General features: G+C 43.0%; 1 protein-coding gene across 1 annotated transcript in view; it reads right to left on the bottom strand.

Annotated features, from left to right (window-relative positions):
- Nucleotides 1-943: 943 nt before the first annotated feature.
- Nucleotides 944-21,836, bottom strand: part of LOC147692227 (uncharacterized) — a 149,050-nt gene continuing 128,157 nt past the window's right edge. The window contains exon 11 of the mRNA XM_086936756.1: nucleotides 944-1,118. Within this exon, the coding sequence (XP_086792882.1) occupies nucleotides 1,018-1,118 (101 nt within the window). The 3' untranslated portion in view covers nucleotides 944-1,017. The remainder of the gene's footprint in view (nucleotides 1,119-21,836) is intronic.

Here is a 21,836-nt window from a genome sequence, read left to right as displayed (position 1 = left end):
GGCCAGTTTTCTTATTCACTAAATGGGAACAAATGTTGCCAAAGCTATTTGAAAACCAGTAGCGTAGCTGGGCATGCATCATGCACCACAGAACAATCTGAAGCGCACCAGGAATACTGCAGTGCCTCAGTGCAGATGTTAGTAACAAATAGGGCTGGCTCTAATCAGTAAGGCTGAGCCTATAAGACAACATATCAAAAGAGAAATGCCAATACTGATATATTTGATTCAAATGACCATGTAACAACCAGATAAGGAATTCAATTCGAAACTGGGTGGTGCTACTTAATAGCTGTTTATTAAACGCAATCTACTTAAAGAAGCAAAAGTGTTAAACTTAGTACATCATTTCTATTGAAATTTTACTGACAGTAATGAAAAAAAGGAACACGACAAGATAAAATCACAACCGTACCATCACTAATCAGACATATCACAGTCATACCACTAGCATTCACACATTCATCCAAAATACTCCTACACAATCTGGAGAGTTCAATATACCAGTGTGCGAAGTAATCGGCCTGCTCTAAATTCAGAGAATTTAAGAAAATACTTTTCTGAAACAATACACTCCTATTGGTTAAGGAGCTCTGACATGCATGATGTAGACACCACTCTCCACTGACTATAATAAGGAATTTAAGAAGAATGAGTATTCCAGAAGATATACTACTGAAGACAGTCAAGAGAGATTGGTCGAGCCAATGTTTATGCAGAGCGACTCGTTTGGAGGCATTTTTTTAGGGCAGGGGTGCCGCTCCTGGTGCCTGTCACTTTCTCCAGCTCAACAAGGTTAATGTCAGATGGCATGGGGGGGACTTCAAGAGAGAGAAAGAGGGGAAAGAGTGGGAGAAAGTAATCAGAGAGTGAGAAAAGAGACAATAGATAGATGGAAAGAGACATATTGCACGAGGAGATGAAGGGAGATGGGCTGGTTTGAGCATCTTTGCCAGGGCTACTTTTGGTTCCTCGGTCCGGCCCTGGTCTGAGTCACAGTTCTCTTGACAGAGGGATTCAGTCATAAAATCCATCAAAGTCTTCTTTCTCCAGACTCCTCTCCTTCTTCGTCATACCTTCTGATTCTGTGTTGCTTGCCTCAGACTCCTCCATTAAATCTAGTAAAAAAAAGTAAAAGTCATTTGCTTTTTAGAAAACCTTTCATAGTTTAAACTATGTCTTCGGGATACAGTAGATCATGGCCAATATTTCCTACCTTTGGATCAATAAGAATCAAATTTGCTTGTGACGTGCATTTAAATAAAATTTATTTATTTACACCTGTACTAAGTACACCTGAACGCTAGGATCCAGATTTACTTTTTTTGTTTTTTTTTTATTTCTACAATGGTTAATTTTTCAATTAAAAAGTTATTGCAAGAATATGGCAGCCATGTTTATGGAGCAATATTTTTTTTTCTTTATAATTGTGTTGTATGTGCTCGCAATACAAATAAAGAAAATAACCTTCACACTGCTTACTGAGGCCAAACCCATTGGCTTTGCAAATGCTTGCTGCACTTTGCTCTTTAATTTGTTGTCCGGCTAGCAATTTCTATTTACATATTAGCCCTGCACATTGCAGGAGAGAAGGAATGTTCCAATAGTTTTTAATTGGGAGTTAAATATGTGATTGTTGGTGTATTGCATTTGCCTTCTAGTTAATCACATCCTTAGCAATTGTCTGTTTTCTTCCTCATAAAGGCTCAATTTGTCTTCAGACTTTTCCAGGGTTTTGAGCACTGATCACCTTTTGAGAAACGCAATTTTAGCTCCACCCTTACACATCACAAAGGAGCTATATTTTCATGCATTTGGCATTGATTCACATAAGCTTGTGTTCTAATGCCTTAGTTATGTTGTTATAAATGGTAGCTCTCATTGACACTTGTACTTATGCATTCTGAGTTATACTGCTTTTACTGAAATTACATTTCTTATGTCCTCATCTATTCATATGTTAATGGTTTGCATATATTATTATATCTGCACAAATAATCATGTATCCGAAGTGCATATTAGCTGTCTGCCTAAGTTAGCTTAACCAAAGGACTTAAGCATTAGAATTTCATGTTTACCCTTCAACATGAAAGTTTTGTTTGCACTTCAATGTTGTTTCTTTAGCAGGTGCGTTCACATGACCTCATAGCTAGTGAAAGGCATATTGTGTGTTAGAGATAGTAAAGTCTGGGAGGAGAACTTTTGGCAAAAATGAGAGGCTCTAATAAACTAGGAGAAGACTCCTATTGATGTTGTATCAAGAGCAGGGAGATATCAAGGGTCACCCTGATGTTCAAACATAGTATAGGACAATTGAGTCAAGTTGCTAATTTCTATTGTGAGAAGGTGGAAAACTACTGAAGTCGAGGACTTGGATTTCATGAATGTTCTGTAGGTTTAATTGGTGTTCACAGTGTTAGTATCTAGAGCACATACCTTTGGACCCTGAGAGGTACAAACCTCTCAGTTCGTATTTTCCTTGTGTGGATTTATGCTACACATTGCACCCATTTGAAGAACATTTACTAAAGTCTCCACTATGCTTACACCTTCCTGCTTTCCCCGACTTAACTAGGTTGCTCCTGTTTTCCAACTTTAGTTTAGGACTAGTTTAGGTGACTTTGGATTTATTCATGCATAACAGGAGGATGGAAACCTGTACACTGACCATCAACTTTTATTTCCTCTCTTTTGTATCGCTGCAACTGAATTTCTTGTATGCTTTTTGCTACTAAGACTTTATTCCATTTGATGTTTCGGTTTCCCTGTAGTGATTCTGTATCTTTATAATATGTTCTTGAGATTCATTTTTACCAGTTTGGCTTTAAATTTGTAAAAAAAAAACATTTAACCTTACCAGTAGATTCCTGGTCCTCATTGTGTGGCCAAATGGGCTACACTGTAATTGAATTGGTTGAGTAATGTTTACTCCCTTTCACCTCTCAGGAAACTAAGAAAGGTCTATCCCCAGGAGAAATGGTAAGAATGGCCCAGTGCTCAATCAGATGGAAGCAAAAGGAGGATGGTTAGTTACTGAAATAGAGGGAGTTAGAATGACCTATTTTAGATTTGCCCAGACCCAGCTCCAGCCCCAAACCATAGATCCCATATTTTGGTTTGGAGGATCAAGGGAGTTCCAGCAGTTCAGGAGAGAGCTGTAACAGTGGAGGAGTGAGTATTAATAGGGTCACCAGTTGCAGTGGCTTATGCTTAGCTTGCGGTGTTTTATGGAGATTGTGTGGTGTTTTGCAGATATGTTTTGAATGTCTTGTGAGTGTGATGTTAAATGCAGAGAAGTTGAAGTTGTTAACCGGTACAACGTGGCCTAAGATCCCTCGATAATATCAAAAAGTATAATCTATACTATATTGTAATGGCCTGCTACGTTTTGTGGTGTTCTTCGTGAGACGTAGTCAATGGCACAATTGAGATATCGATATTTATCTTTGCATGAATGTGAGGTGTGGTTGGTATGGTGAATCCCAGTGCATAGGGAGAAGTTGTATTAATCAGGGTGATACCCTGCAGTTCAAGGTTTCATTCGAGTGTGAATTAGAATAGGCTGGAAAGTAGTGTCCCGATTTTTTGTTGTGTGATTGAATACTATTGATTCTTTAGTTAAGCAGACACATTTATTTGTTGAAAATGCATTGCATTTTGTGTTGTGTGCTTAGCATTGAGAAGAGAGAGATCGTGAAATAATAAACAAGGGTGACCTGCTGCGAGCAGAGATGTTTTAAGGCATGGGCAGAGTGGGCTCTGGCCCTGGGCCCCAGGGTTTCAGGGTGCACCTAATAGAGCCACCTCTGTTCTGCAGAGAGTCTTGTCCTGATAACCTTGAAAAACTCTTAAACAGATTATTTGAAATAAGGACATGCTTTAATGTGTGAGAGCCTATTACAGACATTTTGCTGAGAAATATTGTGTTCATGTTTCATGCAATATCCATAAAGAACGTTTCTTTTAGATAAAAACAGGATCTCACATTTCAGAATTGAAAGGGTGTCACAGAGAATACGTGCATTAATGTTAGTGAGCTCCGCTGTGTTACAATATTGAAAACATACACCACTATCCCTGAATATTAGATGTAAACGGATTTAGAATTTCAGAGAGGGCGCCTGTGCACTGCCAGTGACTTGGCCAAAGAGGGCATGAAAGAGCTCAAACTTGATCATAAATAAAAACCTGTTTTAAACAAAGGTCCCCAAAATACTTTGAACCCAGGGCCCCCAAAATCCTTAAGGTGTCTTTGACTGTGAGGAGTGATGCTAACGTCACGGTGTGCCACAATGAGCATGACAAATATGGAACCACACTGTTATTGGTTGAATACGCTATGGAGTGCGGCACTGTTATTGGCTGTTGCTGTCAAATGAGAATTGTGGGTATACATTTATTTCCTGGTCTGAAACAAGATTCTATCTGTGATTGTCGACATTTTTGAAACAAATGACATTTTTAGGGTCATACAAGATCTAATATGGGGACATGGGACCATACTCTGTGACCATACTCCTCTGTTAGAGTGGAAGAAGAAGCACAACCTGACAGTACCTCAGATCATTATATAATGATTAAGATAGAGCTTCACACATTTATTTGGCATGGTCGATGGCACAAGATAACAGAGAAAGAAGATGTACAGGAGAATGTCCACTCTGTGGTACATTTAATGTGAGAATCATTGGAAATTTGAGGAAGATGCTATATGAGATGAAGCAGCCTCCTCGACCTGCACAATTTGAAGCGCTTAATGCTTGTGAGTGTGCGGCACCTGCCAGGGAAAAAGAAAAGTATTAAGGAAGAGCCCGAAAGGCTGTGCGTGCGTACGCTGATGCTAAGTGGGATGCAGAGCAAGAGCAATTTAGAATTGATATGATAGAGTGAGTCAAGCTATACCCAGCATTAGCAAGTGAAGAATCTGAGAAAGAGAAGGAGAAGAAGAGGAAAGGGAAAAAGGGAAAGCCAAAGGAGCCAGACGATATGAGTGATAGAGACTCTAGCAACAGTCTCTTGGATGCATTGTTGTAAGAACACCCACCTCCATATAATGAGACCCAAATGAAAGAAGGAAGTGGCACTGGCGTTAGTGGGAACCTTGCAGTGGCTACTGCACCATTAAATGTAAATTCTAACTAGACAGGAGTCACCCCTGTGAACATGAATTAAAACCCCACTGGAGAGTCTTCAGGGGTTTGTGCCCCTGTTAACTCCACAGCCCTCAATGCCCCGGAGGCTCTTACTGTCCCAGTTACCATTGGTCCTGTTTTTCCTATCTATAAATCTAGTTTGACGGGGAGCACAACACATAATTTGGCTGTTCCTACTTGAGGAAGCACCCTAGGAAATACTCTTACAAGTTCGAGTATGGAAGGATGTGTTTCTCTAATTCCAACTACTGTGAGTTCATCATGTGCTGAAAGTGCATATTTAACTGTGTGTCAGATGGAAATAGGTCCAATAGAGTCATTTCAGAGACCGCCAAATCTTGGTAAACATGTTTAGGAGCCACCCCTACAGGCTAACCATAGTACCCCCAGAGAAGGAACTGTGCCTAATGCCCCTAGAGGACAAAGTAATCTTATTGCTCAGGAAATTGATGAATGTTTGAAGGTTCTCAATGCTCCCATGAGCGAAAGTGGAAGTTCAGAATTTAGTCAAGGAACGATTCAGTCACCAGTGAGAGTAAATCTGGTGGATGCGCCTAACTAAAGTTAAAATCGGAAGAAATGGTTAGTAAAGACCTTGCATTGGCTTGATTAAATCCCTACAAAGAAGACAAGAACATGAACTTGTATTTATGTGGAGGAGGCTACCATATGTGCTGGACAAGTTTATAACAGACTATCTGAATAAACCCCGAAATATGAGGTAGATTTAAATAGGACAAAAGCCTTGCAGAAGAGCTACAGTGTATACTTTGGTGAGGAGGACATAGCCAGCATGAGAACATCAGGAATGAAAATACGGATTAGAGAGCTGATTCAGAACATTCGTAAATGGAGTGGGTTACACAAGTGAAAGGTAGATGGGCGAAAAAGAAAGACCCAAAGAGACCTACAGGAGAGCCGCCCTCTTTTTATATAAAAGGGAGTGAGTGCCTCACATTTCCCCTTGAGGGAAGTGCCCAGAAGAGGTTACATTCATGTGCCTTGGAGAAGAAGTGATATTGTTTCATTCAATAATGATTATCCAAAATTAAGAGAGAAGCCAGTGGAGTAGTACAAGCAGGTTGAGCAGTTTGAAAAACTCTCTAAGTTCTTGTGGGTTGATTTGAATACTGTGTGCAATATTGTGCTCCCAAGTGATTTGTGGGCAGAATGTAAAATAGCCACAGAATGTCCCAAGAAGGAGCCAATGAGAAATCTGTTGATTAAAGGTCCGTTGTATTTGGTGATGAAATTACATTTTTTATATTAAGGGAAGTGGCCAAAGAAATTGATTGGGTCAAGATTGACAGGACTACCGAAGAACCCAAAGAGTAGAGTCATGCCTATTATGAGATATTGTTGCAGGCTTTTACGCAGTACTGTGGGATGGAGACTCGAGCCCAAAGATATGGGACATTTTGTGTCATGGTTCGTGATAGGACTCAGACCTGAAATTAGCATGATGATTCAGCAGTATTTAATTTGTTGGCTGGATAAGTTGGTTGATGAGATCTTGAAGTATGCAAAATATTGCAATGATGAAATAGAAATGAAGCAAACTAAACTGAAAGAGAAATTGATGGTTGCACAAATGAAAGCTGCTAAGAGAGGCAGTCAGAATCAGTCTCCTTTTGTATGGAATGGTGTTCCTATGCAATGAGTGTATCAGCATGGAGCTCCTGTGATGCATGGTGGAGGTAGATTCCAACCACAAAGTAAAGGTTGTGGTGTGCCGATTCATCTGAGTACTGGGATCGATGTAGCTACTTTGGAGAGGACCAACCAATAGCCCATTTCAACAGTATCCCCTGTTTGATACAGTTGACAACTATTGCTCAAATCAGTGGTCCATTCATAGATGGTGAGGTGAATGGCCACCCATATTATTTTCGATCAATATTGGTGCTACCCGCTCTACTGTTAGAACAGTGGAGATTTCACACCCACCCCTCTCGGGAAAAAGAATCCAAGTTGTAGGAGTTGAAAATAAGCAAATGACAAGGCTCATAATGGAAGAAGTACCTGTTAAAATAGGAACATTTAAAGAAAGTCACGAATCTGTGGTATATGATTCGAGTCATGTAAGTCTGTTGGGACACAATCTTTTCTGCAAGCTGAATTGCATCACTTACTGCACGCCAAAGGGTGTGGAGTTCCAGACTCATGATGAGGATGTTGCCTATTAATTGGTCGATCAGAGTTCAACAATCAAATGGTTCCCTATGACGGCAATTAAAGGTAACCCTCAGAGCTCAGAGATACAGTGAAGCAGGAAGTCTGGGATTTTTCAGGAAACAATATTTCCAAAGGAGTGTAGCCTATTCTATACAATTAATGTCCAATGTTCAATGCCCAAGAACCTCACAAATAAAGTTCAATGTTCAATACCCAAGAACCTCACAATATAATCTGACCCATAAAACTATTGCTGGGATTACTCCAGTGATTGAATCAATGATCCAACAAGGCATTTTGAGAGAGATAATGGGGAGTCAATGTAATTCGCACAATATAGGCTTGCATAAGCCTTGCGGGAAGTGCCATATTGTTCAGGATTTGAGTAAGAGCAACACCATTGTTGTCGCTTGTTGTCCCATGGTACTAAATTCAGCTTTGAATTTATTTCAGTTTCCTTATGAAGCTGAGTGATTTACTGTCATTGACCTTCACAGACTTTCTTCTCCATACCATTGCATGAGGACAGTCAGTTGCTCTTCACATTCTGGTTCGGCAACCGTGTTTTGACATGTTGCAGAGTCCCACAAGAGTATACGGAGAGTCTGTCCATTTTCAATAATATCCTTAAAACATATCTGGAGTCCCTGATCATGCCCCGTAACTCAGTCCTGGTCCAATCCATTGATGACCAGTTGGTTGTGTCAAATACGCAGCAATTGTGCTTCTTGTGGGTGTTTTAAAGTAGAAAATGCAGAAAAGTGTTCTTCTTGTGGTCGACTCTCATGCTGTTTTTCACGATTTCCAGGACAACAGCCGAGCAGATAGATAGCACGGGAAGTTTAATATATTTTGTGATTTCACTAAATACCGGTGTATGTTAACATATATTTGTATTATAATTCTGATATTTACTTGTAGGTGTAGAATTTTGCTGTATTTGTCTGCTTAATTTCTAAAACGGAACAGGCAGCAAAGTATGAGTGCATGTTTATCAGTTAATTAAATGTGGAAATTTACCATTTTACAACTTCATTTATTCACAAAACTTAAAGTAAATATGGATATATACCAATAAGATGGCCCAAAAATACATATGGATAAATACAGACAGAAATGTTAAAAAATGAAATACCATAAAACTGGGAGCAGTAATTACAATACAGCGTTTTTGCTTTTCTGTAGTAAGAGGGAGAGCTACACTCTCCCAGTGCTTACACAGATACAGGGAGGTGCACGTAGACCAGTTGCATATTTCTCTGCTACACTTGACCCAGTAGCTGAAGCATTGCCTGATGTCTCAAATCCGTGGCAGCCACAGGTGTCATCTTAGAGAGGTGTGAAAGCATTGTGATGGGTCATCCATTGACTCTCTTTGTTCCCCATTCCATTGAGATATTGTTGACCAGAACCCAAAGACAGCACCTAACAAACTGTGGCCTCAGTAAGTATGAGCAAATCATACTGGCCCCAGAAAATGTCACACTGGAGCATTGTGCTATTTTGAATTCTGTTACTTTGTTTCCCCTTCCAGAGAATGACTATGATCATGGTGAACTGGAGTTTGACTGTCTGGATGTCACTGAACTGTGCATCAAGCCAAGATCAGACATACAAGATGAGCTACTACCCAAATCTGATGTTACACTATTTGTGGATGGCTCGTATTTGCAAGACCATAGGGTAAACTTGAAAGCTGCCTGTGCAGTATATACAGTTTCATGAGTAGTTGAAGCTTTCTGGCTTCAAGGAGTATTCTCTGCATAAGTGGCTGAATTCATTGATCTCATCAGGGCATGCTGTGTTTCAGACCAGCTGCAGGTGACAATTTTCACTGACAGTCAGCATGGCTTTGGTGTTGTGCATGACTTAAGACAGTTATGGTCCCAACTGGGATGTATGACCGCTTCAGGATCCGCATCAGGCATGGTGAGCAAGTGAGGAAGCCTATTGAAGCTTTGCAGTTGCCTGCCCAAGTTTCATTTGTGAAATACTCAGCACACTGCAAGGGAGACAATTATGTGGCAGTGGGCAACAGGTATGCTGATGAGGTCGCTAAGTACTGTGCACACAAAGCTTGTACATTTAAAGAGTAATAAACGAATGAGGGAACAGGTGAGACCAAGCATAACCTTTTGTTAACAACTGCTTATACATGGAAGGAATTTATGAGGCTTCTGAAAGAGGTGTCAGAGGCAGAACAGCATAGTTGGATCACAGCAGTTTGTGTCAAGAGAGATGATGACATTTAGATTTCAGGAGATAGAAGTCCTGAGTTGCCAAATAATCTTTTGCCACCAATGGCTAGGCTGCTCATGTAAGAAGGATGCCATGGTCCGCTTTTTTAGTCAAACCTGTTTACACCCCCAATATATATTGATGACGGAAGCATTGTGTCTCAAATGTGTTGTGTGCCAACGGTTTAATATAGGGAATGGAACAGCAGTAACACTGAGCCACATAGTAAGAGAGCAGGTGGTTCATTAAACAGGATGTAGTTGGATTTAATTGAGATACCTGTGTGCAACAGGTTGAGGTATGTCTTGGATGTTGTTTGTATCTTTTCAATTTCAATTCAATCTTTATTCGGTTAAAAAGAACCTTATAAGATACAATACATATAACTAATAAATACAAGCGGATACAAAGTCACAGTAAAATTTGGGTACAATTAGCAGCACGTTTTCTTGTAGCAAATAATACAGAGTGTGTAATTACATTTCCCTGAATTGGTTTTTTTTTTGATTGGAAGACAATTCATCACAGTCAGCTTGCCTCATCTAACGAGATCACTTGATAAATATACAGAATAAAACAATAAAATATTTTCTATATAAAACAAGCACCAGGATCACTAAAAACAACAACACTTTGTCATCTAGCAGCCAATATCATGTTAAACTAGCCAGTTCATTATACTTCTACACCTAACTCATACGTTCAATTCTAGCCAGCAATAGTGCAATACAAGGGTAGATAAGATTACATTTTTAGACCTTTCCTCTTTCTGATCAAAGCTACACATAAGAGGAAACGGCTCAGGCTGAACACTATCGGTTGAGAGGTGTCTCCCTTAAAAATTCTAAGCCCAACCCCAATGTGGCGGAGGCCTAGCATTTTGCATATGGGCTTTAACCATTTTTTCCTTGCATTAAGATATGCAGGACATATAAATAAAATAATGAGACTCATCTTCTTTCAACCGCATTTCACAAAGCTCACATAAAACTGAATCAGTATTCCTGTTTGCACCCTTATTACAGTGCCATTTAATTGTCCTGTCCCTGGTTTGCAAAATGCTATACCTGAATTTTAGATATAGACTTTTAGCCAACGGGGGGTAGATTTCATCCATAAGGGGCTCTAGTTGCATATACATTTTTACTTCAAAGAATTTTGAAGTCAGAGTCCCTATATTGGGGTTGGCTAACACTGAATCACCAATAAACTCCCAGTACCTTTGTTTCAGAAGCTTTTTTGAGCTATTAGTGAGGGAATCTGGGTCTGACCAAAAGTTACTCAGGCCCAGTTTTCCAAACCATTTTTCGACGTACGCTAACCATGGCAGATAAGTGATATTTTTTATAGCCATTATCTCTTTCAGTGCTTCTCTGTAGTCTACCAGCTCCTCTGTAGACCACAGACGGACCCAGTAAAGCAACAGGCGAAGAGAAGCATAATCATCTGTGCGTCGAAAATTGAGGTCCCACAGTACGGGGGTCAAAGGCGTGGAACCAGGTACACCTAGGAGCTGTCTGATGAAGGAATTCTCTCGTACTAGAAAAGTATCCTTCAGTACATAGCCCCAAAGATCTGCTCCATAGAGAGAGGATGATTGTGCTTTACATTTAAATAGTTCAATGGCCGGTGAGACTGATTTAAAATGACTATTCTTATGCTTTTTTTAAATCGGGAACTGTTTTTTTTTTTTTTTTAAAACCTTTATTAAACAAATGCACAGTACACAGCGTCTGCCTACAACCCGATCGGGCCGGCCGCTATGACATCAAGGTGAATTATAAACCACAATACAATGCGGAAAGGTCAAAAGTCGATTCAGTACGGTGCAGCGGTATAGACATCATATAAAGGATAAGGAAGGTTCAATTTTATAATTTTGTTGAAATTCAAACAAACAACAAAGACACTCACATGGTGGCAACAATATCTAGTTCATGGGGGGGTAGGGACGGGGGAAATCAATATATGAGAATGGAACCAGTTCTGCAGGGGGCAGGAAGACAATGAAAGGAGTGTTGAAGAAATGGATGCTAATCAAAGGGAACATCAATTACGGGGATGAGGGAATAGTCTCAGTATAATCAAGCGGTGGGGTACAAATGTCTCCCCGGTATTCATTCCACTGTGTCCTGATTCTACCCCATTTCTTAGGACGACCTCGGGCCTCATAGACTGTCTTTTCCCGAAACATGCACCAGTCCATGTTATCTTTCCAGGCACTTACTCCCGGTGGTCTGTGGGAGCCCCGAAGTTGCGCTATGTCTCTTTTAGCAATCATGTTGCCTAGGGTGACCCAGAAGGTCTGAGCGGTCATACAATCCGTGGGTTCCCACACATTAAGCAGGCAGCGTCTCGCCTCAGGAAGGAGGGGGACCCCAGTAACTCGCCCCATCACATCATGCACCCCAGACCAAAAGGCGGAAATAACCGGACATTCCCACAAAATATGAAGAAAGGTGCCGTTCATTCCACAGCCACGCCTACACAGTCCGTCAGTTGCGAGCCCCATCCGTACCAGACGCACCCCAGTCACATACACTCGGTGGAGGATCTTCAGTTGTATAAAGCGCAGCCGAGCTGGAATGGCCACCTCCTTGGGAGAGGAAATCGCCATTTGCCAGTCTTCGTCATCTAATTCGAGGCCATCCGCCACCCAGAAGGCCCGAAGTTTCACCAGAAGGTCCGCCCTCGTGTTAATGAGCTTTTTGTAGATTAAAGAAATCGTGCTATCCGGGACATGGCCATCCAGAATACGGTCTTCCAGCGGGGACGACTGGGGAATTTCCGTCCCCGGGGGGAAGATTGAAAGCAGGGCGTGCCGTACCTGGAGGTAGCGAAAATATTCCTTGTTGTTCAGTTGATATTCTAACTTCAGGGCCTCAAAGGACTTGACCGTGCCCCTGGCCCAAAGATCCTCCACCTTGCTAATACCAATCATTTCCCATCTATCAAACCCTTTCGTACGCCACAGGTTACCCAGCCGTTCAGAATCATACAGCGGGGTCATGCGCGTCAATCTATCACTCCAACCCGTAGCCACAGTCGCGTCCTTCCAGGCACGCATGGCACACTTCGTCGGGCCAGTCAGAAGCCGGAGTGGTGGCTTCGAATATAAGGCTCTGTTAAAAATGCCGCCCGGCAGCAGGAGTTTATCCATGGCAAAAGCGGGAGTGAGCCCTGGAGAATACGTCACATGGTTGATCGCACTCAATTGCGAGGCCCAATAATAACGCCTGATGTCAGGCAGAGCTATGCCGCCATCATACCATGGGAGCATGAGTTTTGATAGGGAGATACGGGCCCGTCCGTCCCAAATTAACTGCCTCTGAAGGCCTTCCACCTCACGGAAATAACGGGAAGGAACAGGATCGAAAAAATTCTGTAAGGCATATAAAAACCTGGGGAGGGACATCATTTTAAAAAGTGCCGCCCGTCCCAGCCGGGATAAAGGCAAATCACGCCACCTTCGTACATCCTGCTTGAGGCGACGAAGAGGAGCATAGAGATTGTGGTCATAGCGAACGGAGGAGTCCATAGAAATAAAAATCCCCAGATATTTAAAGCCATCCGCAGCCACTTGAATCGGGAATCTACGGGGCAACGGAGGCAGTACCCCCGCTATAACATAGACACATGATTTGGTCCAGTTAATAACAAGCCCGGAGTTCTTAACAAAGGAGGTAAGAACATCGAAGAGCACGTTGAGAGACTTCTGAGGTGAAGTGAAATAAAGAAGGATATCGTCTGCGTATAGCGAGACGCGATCCTCCAGATCCGGTGTCCACTGGATCCCTTTTATCGAGGGCTCCCAGCGGAGCCACGCTGCGAGGGGTTCCAACGCCAATGCGAAAAGAAGTGGAGAGAGTGGGCACCCTTGACGGGTGCCACGTCCCAATGGAAACGATGCAGAAGCTCTGCCGTTGACAACAACCTGGGCTAATGGCTGCTCATACAGGAGCCGCACCCATGCAATAAAACCAGGACCGAAACCAAACTTAGAAAGGGCAGCCCATAAGTACGGCCACTCAATGGTGTCAAAAGCCATTGTGGCGTCCAAGGACGCCACCACTGCGGGTTCAGAGAGAGTCTCAGCTCTTGTGAGGACACTGTGGAGCCTACGAAGATTGAGAGCCGTATTCCTGTGGGGGATAAAACCGGACTGATCCGGATGGATCAAGTCACAAATCACTGATAATAAATGATTAGCCAGGACTTTGGCCAGGATCTTAGGCTCAGCGTTAAGCAATGAAATGGGGCGATATGAGGCGCAGCGGTCACGAGGTTTGCCGTCCTTGTGAATGACCACTATAGTAGCCAGGCGCTGTTCGAGGGGAAGGAGGCCCTCTTCGAACGCATCAAGAAACATAGTACGCAAATGGGCAGCCATTTTGTCCGGTCGCAGTTTGTAGAGTTCGATAGGCAAACCGTTGGGCCCCATTGCTTTGCCCGATCGCAGGGACCTAATGGCGATGGCAATCTCATCCACCGTGAACGGCGCCTCCAGGGGCAATCTATCCTCCTCCGACACACAAGGCAGTGCGATGTCACGCAAGAGCAAACAGGAATCAGCCTCATCACGGTCACTCACAGATCTGTATACTGTTCGGAAATGGTCCACAAAACATTCAACAATCTCGCCCGGGTCAGTCACACTTTCACTCGTTTCACGGATTATTTCTGGCACCACACGATTCAGTCTATCAGCTTTATCCAACCACGCCAGGAGCTTACTAGCCTTATCACCCACATCATATAGACGACCTAACTGATTCATATGCATCACCTTAGCAGCGTCTGTGACCAGGGCTCTATAATCTGCCTGTTTCAGCTCCAGGGAATGTAAGAGCGCGGGTGTATCATCTCCACCCAATTCAGTTTCGAGCTCTGTTATTTCGGCCTCAAGAGCTGACACAGCTTCCCTCCTCGCCTTCCTATCGGCAGCAATAAGGGACAGCGCGGAGCCCCGTATGACAGTTTTGAAGGCCTCCCACAGAATCGTAGGGGAAGCGACCGATCCCACATTTTCATCAAAATAACAATCAATCATTTTAACCAAGTTCGAGCGAAGCTGAGGATTCCCAAAATGCCAGGGGGGAATAGGAGGGACCCTACAGCCAGAAAAGCCGCCCACCGAGACCTCAAGTAACAGAGGGGAATGGTCAGAAATACCCCTAGGGAGATGTCGGATCCCACTAACCAAGGAGGAGTTGGCAGTTAACATTAAAAAATAATCAATTCTCGAGAGGCTACCATGAGCACCGGAGTGAAAAGTGTACTGAGTTTGTGTGGGGTGTAACATCCGTCAAACATCCACCAGCCCAAAGGTATCAAGCTAGTCAGTCAGCCACATCTGGGACAATGGTAAAACCCTGGGGGGCAGCCGATCACACTCACCAGATATTACCGAATTAAAATCCCCACCCATAATCAGGAGACCATCTGGAAGCACTAGAAGAGTCCTACCAAGGTCAGCATAAGTGGTGGCCTGCAGTCCCGTGGGAATATAAACAGCAACAAGTACAATCAACCTCCCCTCCCATCTCCCGGAAACAGCAGCATATCGGCCCCGATCATCGAGGGTGACATCATCAATTGCAAGGGCCAAAGAGGATTTCACCATTATGCCAACCCCCCGGGAACCGGATGTAAAGCCAGCGTGAGCCACAAGTCGGTAACCTCGGCGGTCAAGAGCTTTGCAAGCGTTTCCTATCAAGTGGGTCTCTTGAAGGAAAACAACATCAGGGGAGTGGCGTCTGATGAATTGGAGCACAATACCACGTTTAATCCTATCTCCCAAACCATTAACGTTCCAAGATAGCACTTTCATGTCACCCCCCCATTCCAGTATGACTCCCATACCACCACCTCCCAAGACCTCAAAGCAAGGATATGAGCAAGCGATAAAGTACCATGTGAGAAAGAACATAGAACACAAAAACAACCAAAACCCCTCCCCCCACCTCCCAACCAAGAACCCGTTACAACACCCCCCTCCCTGCACCCCTGCTGACTCATAAGCCACCCCAAACTGCAGTGTGCCTGTCGCCGCCTCCAAAAATCTACACAAAGAACCCCTGAGGAGGAAGGGAGAGACTGTCCCAACCCGCCCCACCCCTGGGCCTAAAAGTGAAAGCATATGAAAATACTCTGCAGATAATTACGACCCAGAATCGGACCCCGGGACCCAAAGTCATTCTTGCGCCGATGCACCTCCGTCCGCGCCTCCGGGGCCTCTGCTCTCGGCGTCGTCCTTCGGCAATGAATCCAGTCAGTCACTAACACTGTCCGGTTGATCAAAAAAGAAAGCACGTTCTCTGTACTCAATACGTAGACGAGCGGGGAACAACATAGCATATTTGAGTCCCAAGTCTCTCAGGCGGCGTTTCACTCCCAGGAAGCCAGATCGTTGCCGCTGCACCTGAGGGGTAAAATCAGGGTAGATGGAAATGGAGCTGTTCTCAAATTTCAGCGGGCCGTGTCTACGAGAGGCCTGAAGGATGGCGTCCCTGTCCCGAAAGTGAAATAGCCTAGCAATAATAGGCCTCGGGGGGGCCCCCGGTTTAACCTGTCCACCTGGGAAGCGGTACGCACGCTCCACCGCAAAGAACTTACTGAGGCCTGCGGGAGCAAGTTTGCCAACAATCAACTCCTCGACCAGTAAATCGATCGAAGCAGCACCGCTGTCCTCCGGCACCCCGACCAAGCGAATGTTGTTCCGTCGGGTCCGGTTATAGTATTCCTCCATACGTCTAGTCAAGAGATCATGCGATGACCGGAGATTCCCGATCTCCGATTGTGCTTCCGCCATATCGGTAACCAGACTGGAAGTCTTAAGGTCCAATTCCTTGACCCTCTCATTAGTTTTAGCAAGGTCGGCTCGAATAAGGGTGACATCGACCGCCACCGTGTCTATCTTGGACACGATGGCCTCATATTGTTGACCCATATCCGCCTTGAGTCCTGAGATAGCGGCCATCAGATCTTGGAGGGACACCTCCGATGTAGCTCCCAGGTCCGTCCTCATGTCCTCAGTACCGCGGCCAGCAGCGCTGGCGGAGCCTCTTGGCTGAGTATAGCGGTCTATCACGTTAGTCTGGACCGATCCCCCATGGTTGGTGACTTTCCTGCGCTTCTCCAGCTCTGGCTTCATCGCCATGTTGGAATCGGCACCTCGTTAGGTCTTCTCGATCGCGATGAGATGGCAGCGACCCTCCGGACTCCAAAGCCACATTTTCGTGAAAAATGCATGATCGCCAGCCCAAGGCTGGTTAGACGTACAGCTGGTCAGACCACCGGAGTGAGGAATGCAATGAAGATCCTCAGCAATCAGTTCAACAGGGAAACAGAAACCGAAAGTGAAAGTGGCGACACCACCGGTAGAGCAAATGCCAGGCGACCGTTGTTGTTGAATTACTGCTCGGCTATTCTAAGCAGCAGAGTCCCCGGTCCCGTCCGGGGCTAGGCCTGAAAACTTAGGACGACGTAAAGTGGGTTCCCGAAGTCCGATCTCGGCCCAGAAAAGTGTAGCAGCACCAGGACGAGTAGTACTTCAAAAGCCCATCGAAGTAACCAGGATATCAGAAGGATAGATCAAGAAGGGCATCGCGGGTCTCGGGAGCTCTCTGCTCACGCGACAATCTTGGATGCCCACGTAGCTCCTCCCTCCGGGAACTGGTTTTGAGTCAACCTCAGTTTTGCATTTTCTAATTGAGTTTTCCATTATATTTTGCTATCTAAAATAATACCAAGGTATTTAAAATTAGGGACTTCTTCAATAATTTCATCATTTATTTTAAAAACTTTGTTAAAACCTTTATGAGGGTTGATTGTCATGACCTTTGTTTTTGAGGAATTAATTTCCAATTTCCTGTCATGACAATACAAACTAAATTTATTTAAAAGGTTCTGAAGTCCTCTGGGTGTCTGAGAGATTAAAATGGTGTCGTCTGCAAATAACAATGCCGGAACGGCTTCACCACACAATTTGGGAGAGTCATGCTCGCAGCCCAAAAGGGTGTTGGGAATATCGTTAACGTAAAGGGAGAATAGGGTAGGTGCCATTACACACCCTTGCCTAACCCCTTTAGATATATTTATTTTCTCACTTAGCTCCCCATTTGGTCCCCAGCTGACTCGTGCATAATTATTCTCATGCAGTCTAATTAATAACTGTAAAATGTTTCTGGGCACGCCCATATTATTTAGTGTCTTCCATAGGTCTGCCCTTGGAGCCATATCAAAGGCTGCTTTCAAGTCGACGAAAGCCACATATATATGGGAGCTCCTTATGATAGTGTATTTCCAGACTAAACATAAAAATCTAAAAACCCGGTCCACTGTGCTTTTTTTTGGTCTAAAACCAGCCTGGTACTTCGTAAAAATAGAATGGCCTTCGATCCATGAGGCAAGACGACTAAGAAGTTGGCGGGCAAACATTTTTTGCAACACGTCAATCAAACTGATAGGACGATAATGCGAGGGATTCGACCTATCACCTTTTTTGAATAATGTTACAATCTCCGCCCCCTTCCAAGTTTCGGGGACAGAGGCTCCACTAGCAATTTCATTAGATAATAAATTAATGTAGGGAGCCCAAATGTAATTTGCGTGTTTCCAGAGGTTTGTATCTTTTCACTGTGGGTTGAAGCTAACCCGGCCAGGAGAATTGACAGTCTCACAGTACCTAAGTTGTTGTTGAGGGAGTTAATACCTAATGTCGGGTTTTGGACTTCTCTAGAGTCAGACCAAGGGACACACTTCGACAGTGAGATCCTGAAAATGTTGTGTGCAGCTTTACAAGTGGAACAGAGACTGCTTTGTAGATATCGCCCTGAAGCTTCATGTCTGGTGGATCAAATTAATGGCACACTGAAATCCAGACTAGCAAAAGTGTGTGCTTCCACGTCATTAAAGTGGCCTGATGCTTTGCCTCTTGTGTTGATGAGTCATTGCAGCATTCCTAATCGGAGGACAGGATTGTCTTCTAATGAAATTATCATGAGCAGAGCAATGGGACTGCAAGCTGTACCTGCAAATGTACTAGTGAACATTACAGATGACATGATTCTTGATTACTACAAAGGACTGGCTGATGTGGTGCATCACCAGGAGCAGTGCCATGACCTTAGTCTGGGCGACTAGGTTTTGTTGAAGAAACATTTGAGGAAGAGTTGTCTCGAGCCCTGCTGGCATGGCCCTTACCAAGTAATCCTAGTCACCACATCTGTTGTGAAATGTGGCAGTCTCCTCAACTGGCTGCATGCTGCACACACTCGCAGGGTTCTATTTCCACTTCATGATGTAACAGCATCTCTCTCAGATTTCCAGTTGTGGTTGAGAGACCACAGGAGCAGATTATTCAAGCTGTAGGGGACCAGCAAGAGTCTGAAACAGCACTTGTTCAGCCTGGGGGGGACCTTGATGAATGGATAGTTGGAGCTAAAGCAGGAGAGTCTTGCCCTGTGGTGGTGACTTAGAGAAATTCAGACTTAGACGAAGGGCCTAGTGCTGTGGAACCACAAGTGGCAGCTGGAGAACGCTGGCCAGGAAGGCAAGAAAGAGGGAGACTGAATCCGCTAGATGAATGTGGCCTCCAAACCATTCCAGAGGATACGGAGGATTCTGATTTGAGTGACGGAGAAGGTGAAGGACTTGCACTCAAGAGATCAAAAAGAGCTAGAACGTCATCAATGTTACTCATCCCTCAAATGTATATACTTTACCACCAATGACAGAGAGGCAGAGTTCTGGAATGTTTGGGAACTGGAGGATAGAGATGAAGCTACGGCAGAACCTCTGTGACTATATGTTTGTGGCTGAACTGTGTTTTGACTTCATCTTGCCAAGGAACAGATAGAACCGGATTATCATTAGATTTATTTCTAGACTGAACTTTGAAATGAGCTTTTGAATAGAGACAATTTAATAACCTTTGTTAAAAAGAATAAATAGGATTACTGAGGCCCGAGGCTGCTGAAGGTTGTCATTTTAGAAGAATATGGAGTAGGGCTGAGGAAGTCTAACAAAGATTTTGTACATAAATGTTGTCACATTCATGTGAAGTTTGTTTTGCAATCTACACAGATGGAATACAACAGAGAAGACACTGCTGCTGCTACTTGAAACCAAACTGTCTCGTTTTAGAGAAGTGATGGAAACTAACCCTAACACTCATAGATGTAGGTACATAATAGCAGGCACATTAATAGTCATAGTTGTAATACTGATTGTTTTGCTTGCAGGATTAAACATCACCTACATCTAGCTCAGCCCAAAGTTAACCCCAAACCCTTACATCCTGCTGACAATAGTCTGTTTACATTTTACATTAAGGAGTTGTTTATAGATTCATCAATAGGTGTTGTTTATTATAAATTGCTTTATGAACATGTGGATACCATGGAAGTGGGAGAATGCTACAACTGCACGCAACTGCCTGCAGAAGTTGCAGAAGGTATAACCTAACATCACCTTCCTCTGACTTATGGTGTTACCTGTAGTTTAGTGGTGGGCCTTTTTCATGGACTTGGTAATTTCCAATTTTCTTTTTCAAATTATGATTTAGTCCTTTCAGAAGTTCCTTTGTTTAAAGACTTTAATAGACATTCTTATATCAAAGTCACTGACGCCGCTAAAAGGTATTTTACACCTACCTTGGCGCTAGTTATCGCCTATTCCCCCAGACATAATTTATCTTGCATTTTGACAGATGTTGAGAAGAAATATATAGACTTAGTAATAGATAGCAGGAGGGAGGTAAAGCAACTAACATAACTGAACTAAGTGAACTAAAGAAGAGATTGATCATCAAGCAGATGGAAATCAAGCCACTTTAGCTTTAGATTGGCAACATAAAGGGAAATTTAATATGGAGATGGACAAGAATGAATATGACATTCTATTTTTGGGAAAGATTGAATATAACCACACATTTGGAATTAGAGAATATTCGGAATATTTCAAGATGGGAATGATCCAGTGATACTGGGACTTTATTTTGTTTGTGGAAAGTATGTATATTTCAAATTGCCCAAGACATTGTATGCTACATGTTATTTAGAAGTAATCTTCCCAAAGAGTTATCATGTGAAACATGTTGATGACCCTGTGTGGGAGCAGAAATCTAGGCCTAAACGAAGAGGCATTGCTGGAGAGGTGGCAGGAGATAATTTTGGTGCTATGATTCAATCTGTGGGTATGATTCTGATATGATTCTGAATGACATCTAGAATAGAATCTAGAATAGAATACCATTGGCTACTAATATAGCAGGAGCTTTATTAGTTATAGATACTGAAATAGAACCTGTTTTGCAGACTAGACTTGTCCTAGACATTCTTCTTGCAAAAGAGGGCCGAGTCTGTCAGATGTTAAAGGTACAGCAATGCTGCACCAACATTCCTGACACCAGCAAGGATTTGCAGAAGTATACTAACAATATGTTTAGTCTGAAGGGAGATTTGAGAGAGTTAGAAGCAACAGGTGCCTAGGGAGCTATTAGGAGTGGATTTGCTTCAGCGGGAAAATGGTTTGGAAACCTGGGAAGTAGAATTTTAGGAGCCCCCTTGAAACCCCTTATGATAATTGCTCTTAGTGCAATATCTCTAGTTGTGATCTTTAAGGTGTACAAGAGACTACAAGAAAAAAGGAAGAGAGCAGATGTAGAGTTAGAGGAGAGGCAATGTGGATACTATAATGACATAAAATGTCTGAGGGAGTCTTGACGAAAAATGATGAAAATTGCAAGGTTTTAACTGGTCCATCTGATAATATCTGATAAGATTTAGATCCTGATTGTGATGGCTGATTTGCCATTAGAGGGAGGACTGGAGCATCGCAATTTTAGATCCTCCCTTACACGTCACATATGCTCTACATTTACGTGCACTTGGCACTATATACTCTATGTGCCTTAATCTTGCTAATGTAAAGTGAAGCTCCAAACATATTATTTGAGCGCATTCACTGTAGAAATTAGGAATTCACATGTGTGTCTTCTAATGCCTTCATTATGATGTTATAAATTATATTTCTCATTCACACTTATACTTCTGAATTTTGAGTTATAGTGCTTCTACTGAAATTACATTTATGTACTCATGTATTCATATATTTATGTTTTGCATTTAATCTGTAATTGAATGTGCACATATACTCATGTATCGGAAGTACACATTAACTGTCTCACTAAGTAAGCTTAACCAAAGGCATTAAGTATTTGGTTTTCAACTTTTAACCTTCAATGTGAAAGTTTTGCTTGCACAGCAA

This window comes from Lissotriton vulgaris, chromosome 9 (genome assembly GCF_964263255.1).
Source record: "Lissotriton vulgaris chromosome 9, aLisVul1.2, whole genome shotgun sequence".
NCBI lineage: Eukaryota > Metazoa > Chordata > Amphibia > Caudata > Salamandridae > Lissotriton > Lissotriton vulgaris.
The sequence above is the reverse complement of the archived record's forward strand: the minus strand, read 5'-3'. Positions and strand labels throughout refer to the sequence as shown.